A 14,369-nucleotide genomic window follows, 5' to 3' on the forward strand; every position below is an offset into this window, starting at 1 on the left:
AAGGAGGAACCATGATTGGTTTCATTAAACACATAAGCAAGATGAGCAAATAATTTCTTCCTTGCTCCCTGCTTCTTTCCCTGAGAGGACATGGTTTTGCTTGGATTTACTGGTCCTGGGTATTTCTATTTGAGGATCTATGTCTGTCTGGCTGATAAATTGTCGCTCTGGGTTTATGTTAGTGTGAGAGGGACCAGAATGCAGCTGTGGGGCAGCAGCTCACAGAGGTGTGGGTATGAGGAAGGCTTTGGGGCAGGGTGGGTGCTGGAGGTGCCTGGCCCAGCTCCCCATCCTGCTGTGCCCAGAGCCCCCCTTTATCCTCACCCCAGTTTATGCACTGCTCCAGCCCCTCAACACAGGGGACAGGAAAGAAATTCCCTCTGTGTGGCTGGTGGTGATCTCCCTGAACACACACAGGTTCACCGGGCTGAGGTGGGCAGGTGTGTGCTCACAGCCATCCAGGACCAATGTCCTCCTTCCTGTGGGATGAAGGATTATGGGCACATTAATAGGAACTGTTTAGACACCCCAGAACTTCAATAAACCGAGAGACTGTCACCTTGTAGCAAACTGGGAAATTGCTTTAAAATTTAAAGAAAGTAAGTCACAAAGGGTTACTTCCTGTGCCTGCAAGTTTTTAAACCGAGGCGTCTAGGAGGCAAAAAATAAACATCACATCTCATTTGTGTCTTATACCTTCTGGTAATACCAGCGGAAGAGGCTGATTTTTCCTTGATCTTTACTTCAGGGAGGAAAGGAGAACTACCAGATGAGAGTGGGACACACCATACTGTGCTCAAGACCGTGGTGAGTAGAGTGACTGACATCTCAATCAAAATGCCAAAAAGATACTGATGCAGTGGAAGAAATAATGCATATTTTAGGGGCTGTTGGGATGAAGCAATAGCCTGAAGTTGCATCAGCAACTTAGAGCAGCATACGCGTCCCCAGAAGTTCCTGCTCAGCGTGACCCAAGGGGTCACAGGCTGCTCTGTAAGGTATTGCATTAGAGGGTGAGTTTGGGCAGTGCATTTCAGGCAGCACCAGCAGCAGATTTGCTCAGAAGCCTCATGTTTCAGGTGGGGATTTCTCAGGGCCTGCTCTGTGTGCAGCAGCAGTGACAGGGACAGCAGATGGAGACTCCCAGCAAGTAACCCCAAAATGTCCTCTCTCAGATGGGTAGCACTGGTGTGCTGGGACAGGGGCACAGCCCTTCAACCCACCTCAGGGCTCTGGAAGCAACTGGACAAGTTGATCATGTCACTGTGCTTCAGTGTTCTGCTAGATAAGCAGGTCAGGAGATACCTGTGTTGCTTCTTAAGGACCAACCTCCCACAGGAGGTCTTCTCTTCTCCAGAAGAACCAATACTGCAATAAATGAGTATTTTAAAGCATTGAAAGTATTTCAGCCATTAAAGCTAGGGAGAGGTAAAGGGCAGGGACCCAAATAAGGGTAAATGGGCTACTGTCACTATTGCAGCCACAAAACTTGGGCAGGTCTAGATGTCACTGTCTAGCACCAAGGGAAGCCCTGCCCTAAACAGGCACGAAGAGGTGCACGGTTGTTTATGTGCAGGCTCAGGGCCGTATCAGTGACATCTGGAATATGCACTGTGGTCAGATATTTGCGCAAAGGAGCTGGGGGAAAATTTGCTGCTTTTCTGAGTCAGAAGCTGTGATGAAAGGCTGTCAAACAGGAGAAAAGTAATGGAGCAAAGCAGACACAGACCCAGCCACCAAATGAACTTTGCAGTTAAATGGGGTTCAGCACAACTTTATGGGGTTCTTGTTTTTCCCTCCTCATGTGCTCTCTGATGCCCTGAGCTCACTGTCCTGCACAGCCCCTGCTTGCTCAGTGCTGGGAAGGGGAGCAGCCACCACCACCACATGGGGTCTTTTTTGGCCAATTTTCCCACCCAGTTTTGGTTTTTATTTTCCTAGACAACAGGGAGGTCTGGAAGTGGGAGGCCCATGGAAAGCCTGTGTTTGTTGGCAGAGCTGTCAATGTTGTCAAGGTTCTGGGCAAAAGGCTGTCTATGGCACGAGGCCAGGGGGTTGTAAGTGTTGTGCTATGTCAATTTCTTACCACTGATGAGTGGTTGGATACCAGACTGATTAAGGAGGAATGAAAATGCCTCCGTGTAAATCAGTGGCTCTCTGTGGGTGCACAGCTTTACATGTATTTTAACTGTGAGATGCTGAAAGCCAAGATGTCCAAGCTCAAAATTAAATTCCAGTGTCTGAGGCTGGAGCTGACCTTACCAAACCACATATTCCCTGCTTCGTGTCTGTGCAAGTGAGAAAAATGCACATCTCACATATGTGTTTTTCAGCCAAGTTCACGTTCCTTGCTCTTGTGTTTTATACTCTGAGCACAGTGTGTCAGCACAGCCCTGCAAAGGGGAAAGGTTAACATTTGTAGATATGCTTATATGCTTCCCTGGCCTGAAAAGCAAAGCAAACATGACCAACTTACTGTTTTACTCTACAAGGCAGCCCTGCAATGGTTACCAAGCAATCCCATCACTGACATATTACATTTTCACTAACTGCACAGACCAGATCCAGCAGGATCAAGGTGGTGTCATTTGCTTTAAGTGCTGCTATTCCGATAGCACAATGTCATGATGTTGATGCTCAGTAGCAAGCACAGGAAAGCAAAACCCATTTGTCATCATTAGCTGATTGCCCTCTGTCCCCAGTGCTTTGGAGCTATTGACAGATCTCGTGTATCTCTGGTAGGGAACAAGTATTCAGCCACTTAATCCTTGGTGAGACATTGATCTTCACTGGAACTGGGACAGGTGCTTGCAGTGCTCGTGTGGTGTAGTGTTCATGCAGGAGAGGTAAAGCTTGTGCCCAAGTCCTTCAGGGACCCTCCACTAAACACTCTGTTCCAGGTTTCCACCTCCCCTTGGCTGCTGAGGAGCCCAGCCCAAGCCCTGCCAGGCAGCAGTGGCTGTGTGCAAGCAGTGCCACGTGCTATGCTGTGACACAGATGCTTTATCAGCCATCATCACCGTATCTCTCACCAGCCTGCCACACTGAATTTTGCTTGTTCGTGCTGCTCTGTGGCCTTTCTTTGTGTGGCCCATCTCTCCAGCAGAAAAAAAAGGGTGGGTTTCAGTAAAAGGGTGGGTTGCAGTAATGAAGAAGAAATCAAAATGTAATTCCTTGGCATGATTATTCTCTGCAAAACCTCCCTTTCTAGTCAGTTAGCTCATTTGCCTTCTGGAAATACTGAATCAAAGGGTGAACGAGCTATTCCTAAATTTCTATTTTTTGAAGTTATTATTAAAATGTATTTCTAAATTTGCTTTCAGTTTCAGGAAATGGAAGTAAGTCTGGTGTAACAACATCTTTTTGGTACAGATTCATCATCACCTTTCCAAATGAGGTGAGACACATTTGAATCTAATTTATCACCTCTCCTTTGCCAGGTTATTTCTAGTTCTTAAATGATGGGATAGTTTTCTTTCTGAAAAGTGGATGTTTATGGAGCACTCTTCCTCCTCGTACCTCTGCAGACCCTCTGATGATTTTCCTGCCTCCTGCAGCGGAAGTTTTCCCACTTTAATAATGTATTTGGTCTGGGTGGCAGGGTATGTTCATAAAGGCAGGAACACTTGAGGCCGTGGGACCCTGAGGGGTGGCTGAAGATGAGAAAATGGCCCTGCATCATTAGCTCTGGGCTCTTTCGCTATGCTATGGTGTGTGCCTGTGGTGCTCCAGGTCCTATGCTATGGTATGTGCCTGTGGTGCTCCAGGTCTGCTCACCCCGTGAGCAGTGCTGTGCTGGAGCCACCAGCCACCTCAGCACCCAGGAAGGCTGGGGGTGTGCTGGCAGCCACCCCCTGCTCTGGGGACAAGGGGACAGCAGCAGTGGTGCCAGGCCCCCCCTTTGCAGGGCTGGATGCAGAGGCAAGGGCTGGGGGTGTGTCCTGTAGAAAATGCCCCCACATGGGGCAATGGAGACACTTCTGAAGGGGAAAAACCTCTGAGCTAAGCTGCTCGTTCTCATCCACACTTACGAAAAACAAAATGCAATGGGGTTTAGAAGACAAGTGGAAAAATGAGCAGGAGGAAGAAGGGTGATGAGTCCAGTGAGTTTTAGGAACACTTTTATTTCAGGAAACCAGTATATACACATTTCAGCCTAATCTATGCTAGTAATGCTTAGAAGACTAAGAACAAAGCAGTCCTAGAGGCAAAGCCCAAAGGTATAAGCAAAAGCCTCTAACACTCGTACGTACTACACTGCAGGAGTGATGCTCCTCCCAGGCTGAAAGTGCCTCTGACCAAATGCAGAAATGGGGAGGATAACTACAGGCAAATTACAGACTTCTGGTGAAAGCCAAGGATAAATTGATTTGCTTTCCTGGGATTAGACAAGGTCAGAGCATGGGTTACAATTACCAGACCTACTTCCACTCTCCTCTGTTGCTTCTCATTTGCAAACCATTTTTTTTTTTTTTTTTTTTTTTTTTTGAGTGTCTTGTGGTTGAGGGAAAGTGATGAAAAAAAATCTCATGGAGCTCTTGAAACATTAGTTACCTCCACTCAAGCACAGGGCACCCAGAAACAAAATGATTCTTAGAGAGGGAGAGAGAGAGAGCAAAAGGAGTTTTTCATCTCAGGAAATCAGTGATGTGAGTCTATAGCATCAATGTAACGAGGCTGGATAGGCTGGAGGGCAGCCTGAAGAGCGCCAAGGATTTGGTCCAGTATGTGCTGGTCATACATAAAATTCACTCCAAGCAGGGGCACCTGTGGGATGTATTTGTACAGCATTGTATGAGTGGGGTACTGCTGTAGCCCACCCTGAATAAAGCATGGCTGGCTCTACAAACACTGCCATCCTTAGCCCATCTCTGTTTTCCTCCTTCTTGGACATATGAACGTAAACTGTAAATAAATTAAGCTTTGAATCTGGAATATTAATGAAGGCGAAGTCCTTCCAAACCCAGAGGATTGCATAACAAAGTGACCTTTCAAACTGATTATGTAGGAAGGAGATGTTCATGATTGAGGGAGGGGAAGGGGAATAAAAACCCAAACCAAGTTTAAGAGTGCTTTTGCCTTGCTGTCATGGAAAAGGTGGTACCTTCAAAGGTTGCCCAGGCTGGCTTGTAAAGGTTTGCAGCATCCCACGAAGGCGTTGCCCCTGTTTCACACCACAACCAAACCCACTTTGTTTAGTCCTACTTAGTGTACCGTATTTTAGCAAAACACAAACAGATATAATCTGGATCAGTTTAGCATCTTCCAGCACTGAGATTTGGTAGAAGACAGGTGAAAAATGCCAGGTGCTCAGGAAGACCCAGCACGAGCAGCCTGCTCCTGTCTTCCATGGGGGAATGAATCCTTCTGTCCAGGCTACACACTGCTGCAGGCTGGTGCCACTGTCACAGACTGACCTTCCCCCAGTGCTGCTTGACTGCCACCATCCCAGAGAGGTCCTCTACTGCCATGTCTTTGTGTCCCCTGGCCCCTTCCAGTGGTGGAGCTCATCAGTCTGGACAGTACGGCCAGCCTGTATCCATCCCTGTCCCACATCCATGGTCTTCTCCTCCAGCCACCTCAATCTCCTGGTTCACACCCCTCTTTAGGGCTCTTTCCTAGGTCACCACCTCCAAATCAGCTGTTCTAACCTGCCCCTCCCCCTCCCTGCCATGGAGCACTGCTCCTTCCCTCCTCTCTCCTCCACAGGTTGAGTTCCATCTCCTTCTGGCACTGGCACTTTTTAGTCCCCACCACCAACTGCAGCCCCTGCAGATCATGGTAGCACAAAGCAATTTTCCACTGCTGCTCATCTCCTCACCTTTTACAGCCAGGTCTGCATGTGAGCTGACACTCATGGTGTGCTCTTCCCTTCGGCACTGCTGTCTTCCTCAAATGTCACCCACCCTTCAGGAAAGGCAGGAAAGAGCATCCAGAGAACTGCAAGACAGTCAGTCCCTACGATTCCTGCAGCTGAGGAGGAATGACTCCATACATCTGTACAGCCTGGGGCTGACCAGCTGCAAAAGCAGCTTGGCAGAGAAGAACCTGGGCTCCAGGAGGAAATGAAACTGATTGTGAGCCAGCAGTGTGCCATGGAAGCAGAGGCATCTGGGGCTGCTTGAGAATGAGCACCACCAGCAGCTCAAGGGAGGTGTACTCTGCCTCTCTGCCCAGCCCTGGTGAGACTATCTCAGTCTATCACTTTCACTGGGTCCAGTGCTGGCCCCCAGTACAAGAAAGACATGGACTTATTGGGGCAGGTCTAGGGAAGAGCCACAAAGATGAGTAAGGGACTGGAATATCTCCTGTATAAGGAGAAACTGAAAGAGCTGAGACTATTCAGCCTGGAGAAGAGAAGTCTCTCAAGGATCTGATCCATGTGTATAAACACCTAATGGCAGAGAGTAAACTTTTTTTTATGTTTAAACAGACTTTCCTATATTTCAGCTTGTGCCTTTTGCCTCCTGCCTTCTCCCTGACACTGCTGAGAGGGCAAGAGGCAAAAGGCACAAACTGAAATACAGGTAAGTCTGTTTAGAGATAAAAAAAGTTCAGTCTCAGAATGATCAAGCACTAGAACAGGTTGCCCAGGGAATGTGTGGAGATATCCTTCAAACTATTCAAAAACAAACTGGACATGGCCTCAGACAATGGCTCTGAGCAAAGGGTTGGTGGAAACCTCAAGAGGTTCCTTCAAGCCTCAGTGATCGTGAACAAGGCCATCACCGTGGGCTCTAACTCAAAAATAACTCACAGCCTCTCTGGCAAATGCAGCTGCAGCTATCACAGGCAAACAGCTCTGACCACCTTTGCTTTGTGGCTCTCTTCACACAGGTCTTTCCTGCCCCTGAACACCTGCAGTGACTCTCCTGTCCCTCTTTGACACTGTGACCCGAAGAGCCACTGCAGCATTTCATGTCACTGCCCTCTTCCTCCACAGCACCTTACAAATGCCAGATGCTATCTGAGGGTCTTATCAGCATGTGGTTCAGAGATATTTGACGTGGCTCCTGCCTTACACACTGATTTTTCCTCCCGTGACAGGCACACCCAGGACTTTGGATGCCTGTTTGCCTCCTGAGGGCTGTGATCAGCACGCACATCTCTGTGGGTACAGGATGGCTGCAAGCTGCATAAGCCTTGTGGTGGAGCAGAGCGAGTGGGTCTTATCTCCAGGATCCTGTTCCTGGTCCTCTCCCCTGCACAGCCTCGTTTGACAGCTGTGCTGCAGTGCTTCCTTTGCTTGGTGCCACCTGGTGCCTCCTGAGCCAGGGACACGCAGGCCATGCTGGCATCCTGCCATCCTTCACTCACCACACCAGTGCCTGAGAGCCTGAGCTCGAGCCAGCTTCTCTTCTCTCACAGCTCCCATAGCCAGGAGAGCACCCATCGTGCTAATTGAAGAGCAGCCAACCACCATGTGCATCACTGCAACAAAGCAGTGCAACAGCTGCCCAGGTACGGAGGCTGAGTGTGCAGCGAGGCAGTCCCCACTAGCTTTAGAGCACGCTGATTACTGACACCAATTAAACAGCCCATCACTGAGCCCTCTGGGGCTTACAGCTCTGTCTGCCCCCTCCACTTCTGCCAATGCAGACTTTAACAAGAGAAGCTCTTTGCCACCCGTGTGAGATGCCAAGGCCTTGGTTTAGTTGCCAGCTGAAGCTCTCCGATGGTTTGGCTGTACCTGTGCTCAAAGAGGAGTCCAGGCCAGAGTCCTAATGCTGGCCCCAGCATGACCCTCTCCTGCTCCATCCATGCCCCAGGCACCAAACTCAACCCAAGGGACCATTTGAGTGCAGCACTTGAGGAGGGTTGGGGAGGCTTTCTGCAGCCTAGAGAGAGCCTACACGACTTGCCAAGCTGCTCCATGTGCCCACTTCCATGCCCAGAGCTGTGCAAGCACAACTCAACACTCAGGAATACCTCTAGCTGCATGGGGCGATCCAGACCAGATATTGCACCTTCCTGGCTTTACTTAGCTTAGACTTCAGCACAGCATTTCAAATCCCCCGTTGCTGAGCATCACAGTTAGCCGTAGAACACATCCTTTTAGAAAGTGCCAAGTGGTGAGGCGCTAGAGCTCACATAAAGTATTGCCACCGTTGATTTGGCCAGGAGATTGGCATTCAAAGCCTAACTGATGTGAAATCTGCTCTTACGCAGGAGGAGGAGGTGCTATGGAAACCCTCAAGTACCAGGGAGTTGTTGGTGCCAGGCACCTGCCTTGCACAGGCAGCCTGTGCCCGTCCTCCAGCCCCACCGACCGGCCCCGCTCATCTTGCCCAGGCTGTGTGGCTGCACAGACCCTGCGTGCCCTGCCTTGGGTGGCACCTGCTGCTGACTTTGTCACATTAAATCTGCAGGTAAGATCACTTTGTTCCCTCCTCTCTTGCTGGCTGTGAACTGCTAATCAGGGTCCTGCTGTGCTTGGGGGGAGGCAGAGGAGGCTTTGAGTGTGATTTCTGCAGGGCAGTGAGGTCCCTGCGATGCAGGAGTCCATGGGGTGGGTTGTGATCTCTGACCCTTTCAGTTTCTGTTCTTAAGCCAAGGTATTCACTGGGTACTTTATCTGGAATATCACAACAGCTGAGAACTGGAAGTTAATTCATCCCAACACGGGAAATTAGTGATTCTAAGAGATTTTTTTTTGCCTAAGAGATCCCCTTCCAGCATCTATCAAAGCAGATCATGGTTAAGGTGACCACATTAAAGTTTTCAAGGGAAGCAGTGATAGATAAGCCTGAAAGAACACAAGTTTCAAAAAAGAAGAGAAAAAAGTGCTGTGCCTTAGATCCCTGCCTTTGAGAGAGGCGTGAACAACAGCAGCAAAGTTGGGGCAGGCAGTCTGCAGATTTCTTTATGCTATTTGGAAACAGAGAGGAAAAGCTCCTCACTTCAGTACCATGGCAGGGCCCTCCCCTGGGTCTCCTCTGCCACGGGGGCAGTTTGCCTGCTCATTCTTTCTGGCCATGCACCTGCCCAGGGCCTGCCAGCAGTGCTGTGGGTACATTAACACCTCTGGGAAGTACTGCCCTGTCCAGGTCTATTCTCATACCTGTGCTGCATCTTCATTAAATATTTGCTGAGAGCTGCCCATTCCATTTATAGGAATGTTGGTGACAATCAGGGCTGTTGCCATGGAGGTGGCAGGTCTGAGGGCAGTTGATGCAGAAGGTGTTGTGCTGTACCCAACTTCACCCCCATTTTCCTTCTTGCTCTCCCTCTGCTCAGTTCCAGGTTCCTTCCCTCGCCCACCATGGCTCCCATGCTGTCCTTAGCCATTTCACCCACCATATTCACCCTTCAGCCCTTGGTGCCTGCTCAGTTTTGAGCTCCCCCCAGAAGGAAAGAAGAGGATTTTATGTGTAAGACTCTCTCTTCAGCACAGCTGCTTTCCCACTGGAAAAGCACGGGATGCAACCACCACAGTGCTGCTGCAACATCCACTGCACCTTCAGCCTCTGCCTTCCATCTCTTCCTCCAGCCTCTCTGTTTGGGGACTGGCAGAAGCCTCCTGCTTCTTGAGCTGCTGGAGGAAACCAGCCCTGGCCTTCCTCCCCACATGGTCACCAGCTTCTATGCTGGGGGACAGCTGCTGACCAGATCTCCCCAGCCTATGGTGGGGAAAGCAGGACACCCTGCACAGTACTGGTGACCTTGTCCGTTGAGCCCCAGTCTATTCCTGGTCTTCCAGCAGCAAGTTTCACAGCTGTCTCCATCCTTTTGTCACAGCTGTAAGTTGCTGCCTAGCCCCTCTGATGCTGCAGGCATTTCATCTACCCCAGTTAAGCATTTCCAGCAGCCACAGGATATGCTAGCTTGTCAAGCTGCATCTCTTTAAAGATTTTTTGTTGTTGAATATCCCCTATCAGTGCTTTTGGCCTGCTTTAAACCCTCTGCTTGTTTCCTCCATCCTTCTCCCAGCCTCTGGACTGCCTTGTGGCCTGGAGCACTTGTGAGCCCTGCTGCTGGGAGCTGCATTGGGCCAGGTTGCCAGGTCTGCAGCTCCAAAGGCAGCACTGGCCAGAGCCCTCTCATGCTGCAGAGCCCAGCAGTGTGGTTTGCCTGTGTTGTTCCTCTGCAGAGGCTGCTGCTGGCATTGCAGACCAGCATTGCTGCTGGCATTGCATCCCAGAGCAGCGGAAAGAAACCTGGGCACCAGTGCAGCTGTCAGATTTCTGCCTCGTGCAGTTCGTGACCATCACCAGTGGCAGTTCCCTGCTGCTACTTACCATAGTTCAGAGAGGTTTTCCACAGGGGAAGAGTGTCGCCTTCCTCCCAGGGTACAGGCAGTGAGCAGCAAGCCTCTGCTGGGAAACCCAGACCTCAGCATACAAGAACTGGGAGAGAGATCTGTGCAGCAGTCACCTTAGTGTCTGCTATTGCCCAAGCCACTTACATATCCCCCCACCAAGTGAGTTATTTGTGTATTTTTCAGTCACTTCAGAACTGAATTCTGATTTGCAGGCAGTGCCCTCACCAACTGGCCACAAGGTCTGCATTGCTGGTGGAGGCAAGTAACTGCTTAACCAGGCAGACATGGTGTCCCTTCCCACTTCACTCTCCTGTTAGAGTGGTAAAAAACTTATTTTACATTGAAAGGTTGGTTTTTTTTTTCCGAAGTGTGTCTAGATGCAAGCAGAAATCCAGTGACAGATACTCAGAATCACCAGTTCAGAGAATTGTTCCATGGGCATGTCACATGAAGCCACTTTGCACAGGATGGGGTCTGACAAAAGATGATTTTTATCAGCCCATGAGCTCACACTCTTCACACAACTAATACTCTTGCAAAACATCTTGCAGCCAGTGTGACAGAGGCTCAATAGCTACTACCTATACCATGGATTTCTGAGGGTGGCTGGATGCCTGCCTGAAGCAGGAGCCATCCAACACAACCCTTAACAGCGAGCTCCTTGTTCTGCAGTGGTGTTCCCTCTTTTACATGTGTCTTTCTGCTTTGCATCTGCAGACTCATACTCTCTCCTGGAACAAATGGGCTTAAAATCAAGTTAATCCTTCCATCTCCCATTCCCCTCTTGGTGAGGTGGAGAGCAGCATACCTCACTCTCCCTCACGATTCCTAGCATGCTTTTGGGAAAGCAGGAACACAGATTCAGCTGTTTTCCTCAGCTTGGAGAAGGAGCTTCAGGTTCACAAGGTGGTCCAAAGGCTCAGAAACCTTCAATTAGAGCCAGAGCATGAGGATGCCTATCAATTAACATCTGCTGTGCACTCCCAGCCCTTCACCCCCAATCTGAATCCAAAGCCAGCAGAACTGACAGAAGAGCTTTTGCTCATAGGTTGTGCTGGGCTTTAGTTTTGGTTGGTGCAATCCCTGCCAAGCTTAACACCAAGCTAAGGGTAATTTTACTTCATCTGCACAGCCTGGCTTAAGGAATTAGTGTTCCCATTGTCACAGGATGTGCACACTACCTATGGGGGCTCTTTTAAGTGCCATGTTGCCTCCTGCCCTCACACACTTCAAGATTTCCCTGTTTAATAAAGACTGTCTGCCATGTCCTATTGGAAGTGTACCCTGAGATACTCATAAACTGAGTGAACATGAACAGAGCTTGACAAAGGATGCCAAAGGATGGCACAGGCTGACTGAGAAAGACAGCTCTGTAAAGCTCAAATTCACATTTTTAACAAAGGACATATGTACTTATATGTGCTTTTCTTACAGCTACTAAGAGGTCTTACCATGTCTTTTCCCATTTCAGGTCTCAGAACATCTTACAACATCTGTAACTCAGGACAATGAACGTGTCCAACAACTGCAGCACCACAAATCTAGAACTGCATCACCATGTTCGCCTCACTGAATTTGCTCTTTATAGCCTCATTTTCTTTTTTGGAGCACTATTTAATATCCTTGCCTTCTGGGTGTTTTTCTGCAAGATGAAGAAGTGGACAGAAACCAGGGTGTATGTAATCAATTTAGTCATTGCAGATTTCTCTGTCATCTGCACCTTGCCTTCCATGATTTATCTGCTCTGGAGTAAGTCAGCCCGAGGGGAGCTCTGCCGGTTTGTAGAGACGATGTATTTTATCAACATGTTAGTGAGCATCTACATCATTTCATTTATCTCCATTGATCGATACATTGCCATAAAGCACCCCTTGAAAGCCAGGACCTTCAGGTCCCCATCAAAGGCTGCCCTCCTCTGTGGGCTTCTGTGGGTCTTGGTGATAATCAGTGCCACCGTCCAGCTCTGGCAGAGACACACAGCTCTCTGCTTCCAGACCCACACCCCCATGCCTGCTGCTCTCAGCCTCCTGGCCATTTTCTTCGTTTTTACTCTCCCATTAGCAATCTTGACCTTTTGCTCCACAGAAGTCATCAGGAACCTCAAGAAACATCTGAACAAGAATTCACCGGAGGAGAAATCAATCCAGAAAGCCGTACACATTATTTATGCAAATCTGATTGTATTTCTAATATGTTTCCTGCCAGCCTACCTTGGGGTACTTGCCAGGTTCATCATGGAGAGCGTTGGAGCTACCTGTTTCCTGCTCCGTGTCGTGAACAACTTCTCCTCCGTGATGAGGTGCGTTGCCACGTCCAACTGCTGCCTCGATAGTGTCTGCTACTACTTTGTCACCAGGGAGTTCCATGAAGCCTTTCTACTGCCCAAACCCAGCACTCAAAAAACAGATGCAACCCACCCCTTGCAGATACAGACTTGCTAAAGGAAAAAGGGGAACAAAATCCCCCTAACCCACACCTCCCCACATCTGCAAGAGGAAATACTTCAGCTTCAGGGCTGCTGGGATAACTATTGCTCTGTTTCTCTAGCAAGCTCTTTGTTAGGTTTAGCGTTACTAACTACAATTTCTACTCTATGTTTCTGTTAAACAAATAGGTCACAGAGATGTGTAAAAGTGATCACTAGCTGTTAACATGCCTCCATTCCACCCTCCAGCACCTACTTGTTACTCTTACAGGAAGACAGGTGAGCCTCTTGTTTTAGTTCATTCTGCAGCTAAAATCTATTGATCCTTCTCGCCAACATGTAAAAATGCATATGCCATATTTTACCTCATTAAGTATTTCAGGCTGTTTGCATTATTAAAATACTTTGGTTTATATTTATCCTATTCCTTTGGCAGGCTGGGTTGGGTGGGTGTTCAGGTGGTTCTGGCATAGTACTAAGTACACGTCCCTACAAAACAGCCTATGCTGTCCTGACCTCCTTGCCCTTCAACTCAACAGGTCAGATAGGTGTGAAGGAACACTTTTGGGATGAAAGCAACACTTGTCCAATGCCATAAAGGCACAAAGTCCAGATTTCAGAGCTGGGTCCTCCTGCCAGCTCCCCTCCAGCTGCACTGCTGAGCCCTGGCACAGAGACACCTCCTCAGGGCAGCCGTCCCTGTCCCTCCCACCCACAGGAAGGCTCTTTTACTGCTGCCTCGGCATTTGCCACCCTTGCACTGCTCTTCCCTGGTTTTGTGTTGTGGCATCAGGCCAGCCCCCAGGTTCACCACAGCCCAGGCTCAGAATATCATCCCCCAGCTGAACCCAGCTGGGGCTGGGTTTCCAAAGCCTGCCCATACTGACACCCCTATCATTTCCTTTAGGGAAGTGTATTTTTCCATGAGCCAGCAACCTAAAAAAGTCAGAGGAGAGTGGAAGTGGATAAATACTCCCTAGAACTGGGCTTTTTTTCTTTCTGAATACTGAAAAATCTCAAAAATGGCACTGAGCTCTGCCCCAGCAATTCTGAGAGCATGCCACCAGACAGTGTGGGAGAGTCCTTCCTGCCCACAAACACATTTTCCCCTGTGACCTACCTCTGCCCTCAGCTAGTACTCTGTGAGCCCACAGCTAGTACTCAATCTGCTGTTGTCATCTCTGAGACCATGAGCTCCTGTGTTGGTTTTGCAGGGCCTGGTTTTTGGTAGCAGGGGGCCACAGAGGTGGCTTCTGTGAGAGGCTGCTAGAAGCTTCCACCATGTCCGGCAGAGCCAATTCCTGATGGCTCTGAAGATGGACATGCTGCTGGCCAAGGCTGGGCAAATGAGAGGTGATGGTAGCACCTCTGTGATAGCATATCTAAGAGGAAAATCAAAGCAAAGTGGGACACAGTGTTTTTCTAGCCAGAGAAGAGGAGGAGGTGAGAGCATGTGAGGGAAACAACAGGGAGACACCAAGGTCAGCGGGGAAGGAGGGGGAGAAGATGCTCCAGGTGCCGGAGCTGAGATTCCTCTGCAGGCTCTGGTGAGACCATGGTGGAGCAGCTGTGCCCCTGCAGCCCATGGAGATCCTCAGGGATGCAGAGATCCACCCGCAGCCCATGGGGATCCAGGGGGGATACAGAGATCCACCTGCAGCACATGGAGATCTTCAGGGATGC

At 49.3% G+C, this 14,369-nt stretch overlaps 1 protein-coding gene across 1 annotated transcript; it reads left to right on the forward strand.

Annotated features, from left to right (window-relative positions):
• Window positions 1-6,541: 6,541 nt before the first annotated feature.
• On the forward strand, window positions 6,542-13,055 carry LOC103612028 (G-protein coupled receptor 35). Its single transcript, XM_008629600.2, has 3 exons — window positions 6,542-7,461; window positions 8,170-8,369; window positions 11,733-13,055. Exon 3 carries the CDS (start codon window positions 11,770-11,772, stop codon window positions 12,700-12,702), a length of 933 nt encoding a protein of 310 aa, XP_008627822.1. The 5' UTR covers window positions 6,542-7,461; window positions 8,170-8,369; window positions 11,733-11,769; the 3' UTR covers window positions 12,703-13,055.
• Window positions 13,056-14,369: the final 1,314 nt, after the last annotated feature.

Source organism: Corvus brachyrhynchos, unplaced genomic scaffold (assembly GCF_000691975.1).
Source record: "Corvus brachyrhynchos isolate BGI_N302 unplaced genomic scaffold, ASM69197v1 scaffold223, whole genome shotgun sequence".
Classification (NCBI taxonomy): domain Eukaryota; kingdom Metazoa; phylum Chordata; class Aves; order Passeriformes; family Corvidae; genus Corvus; species Corvus brachyrhynchos.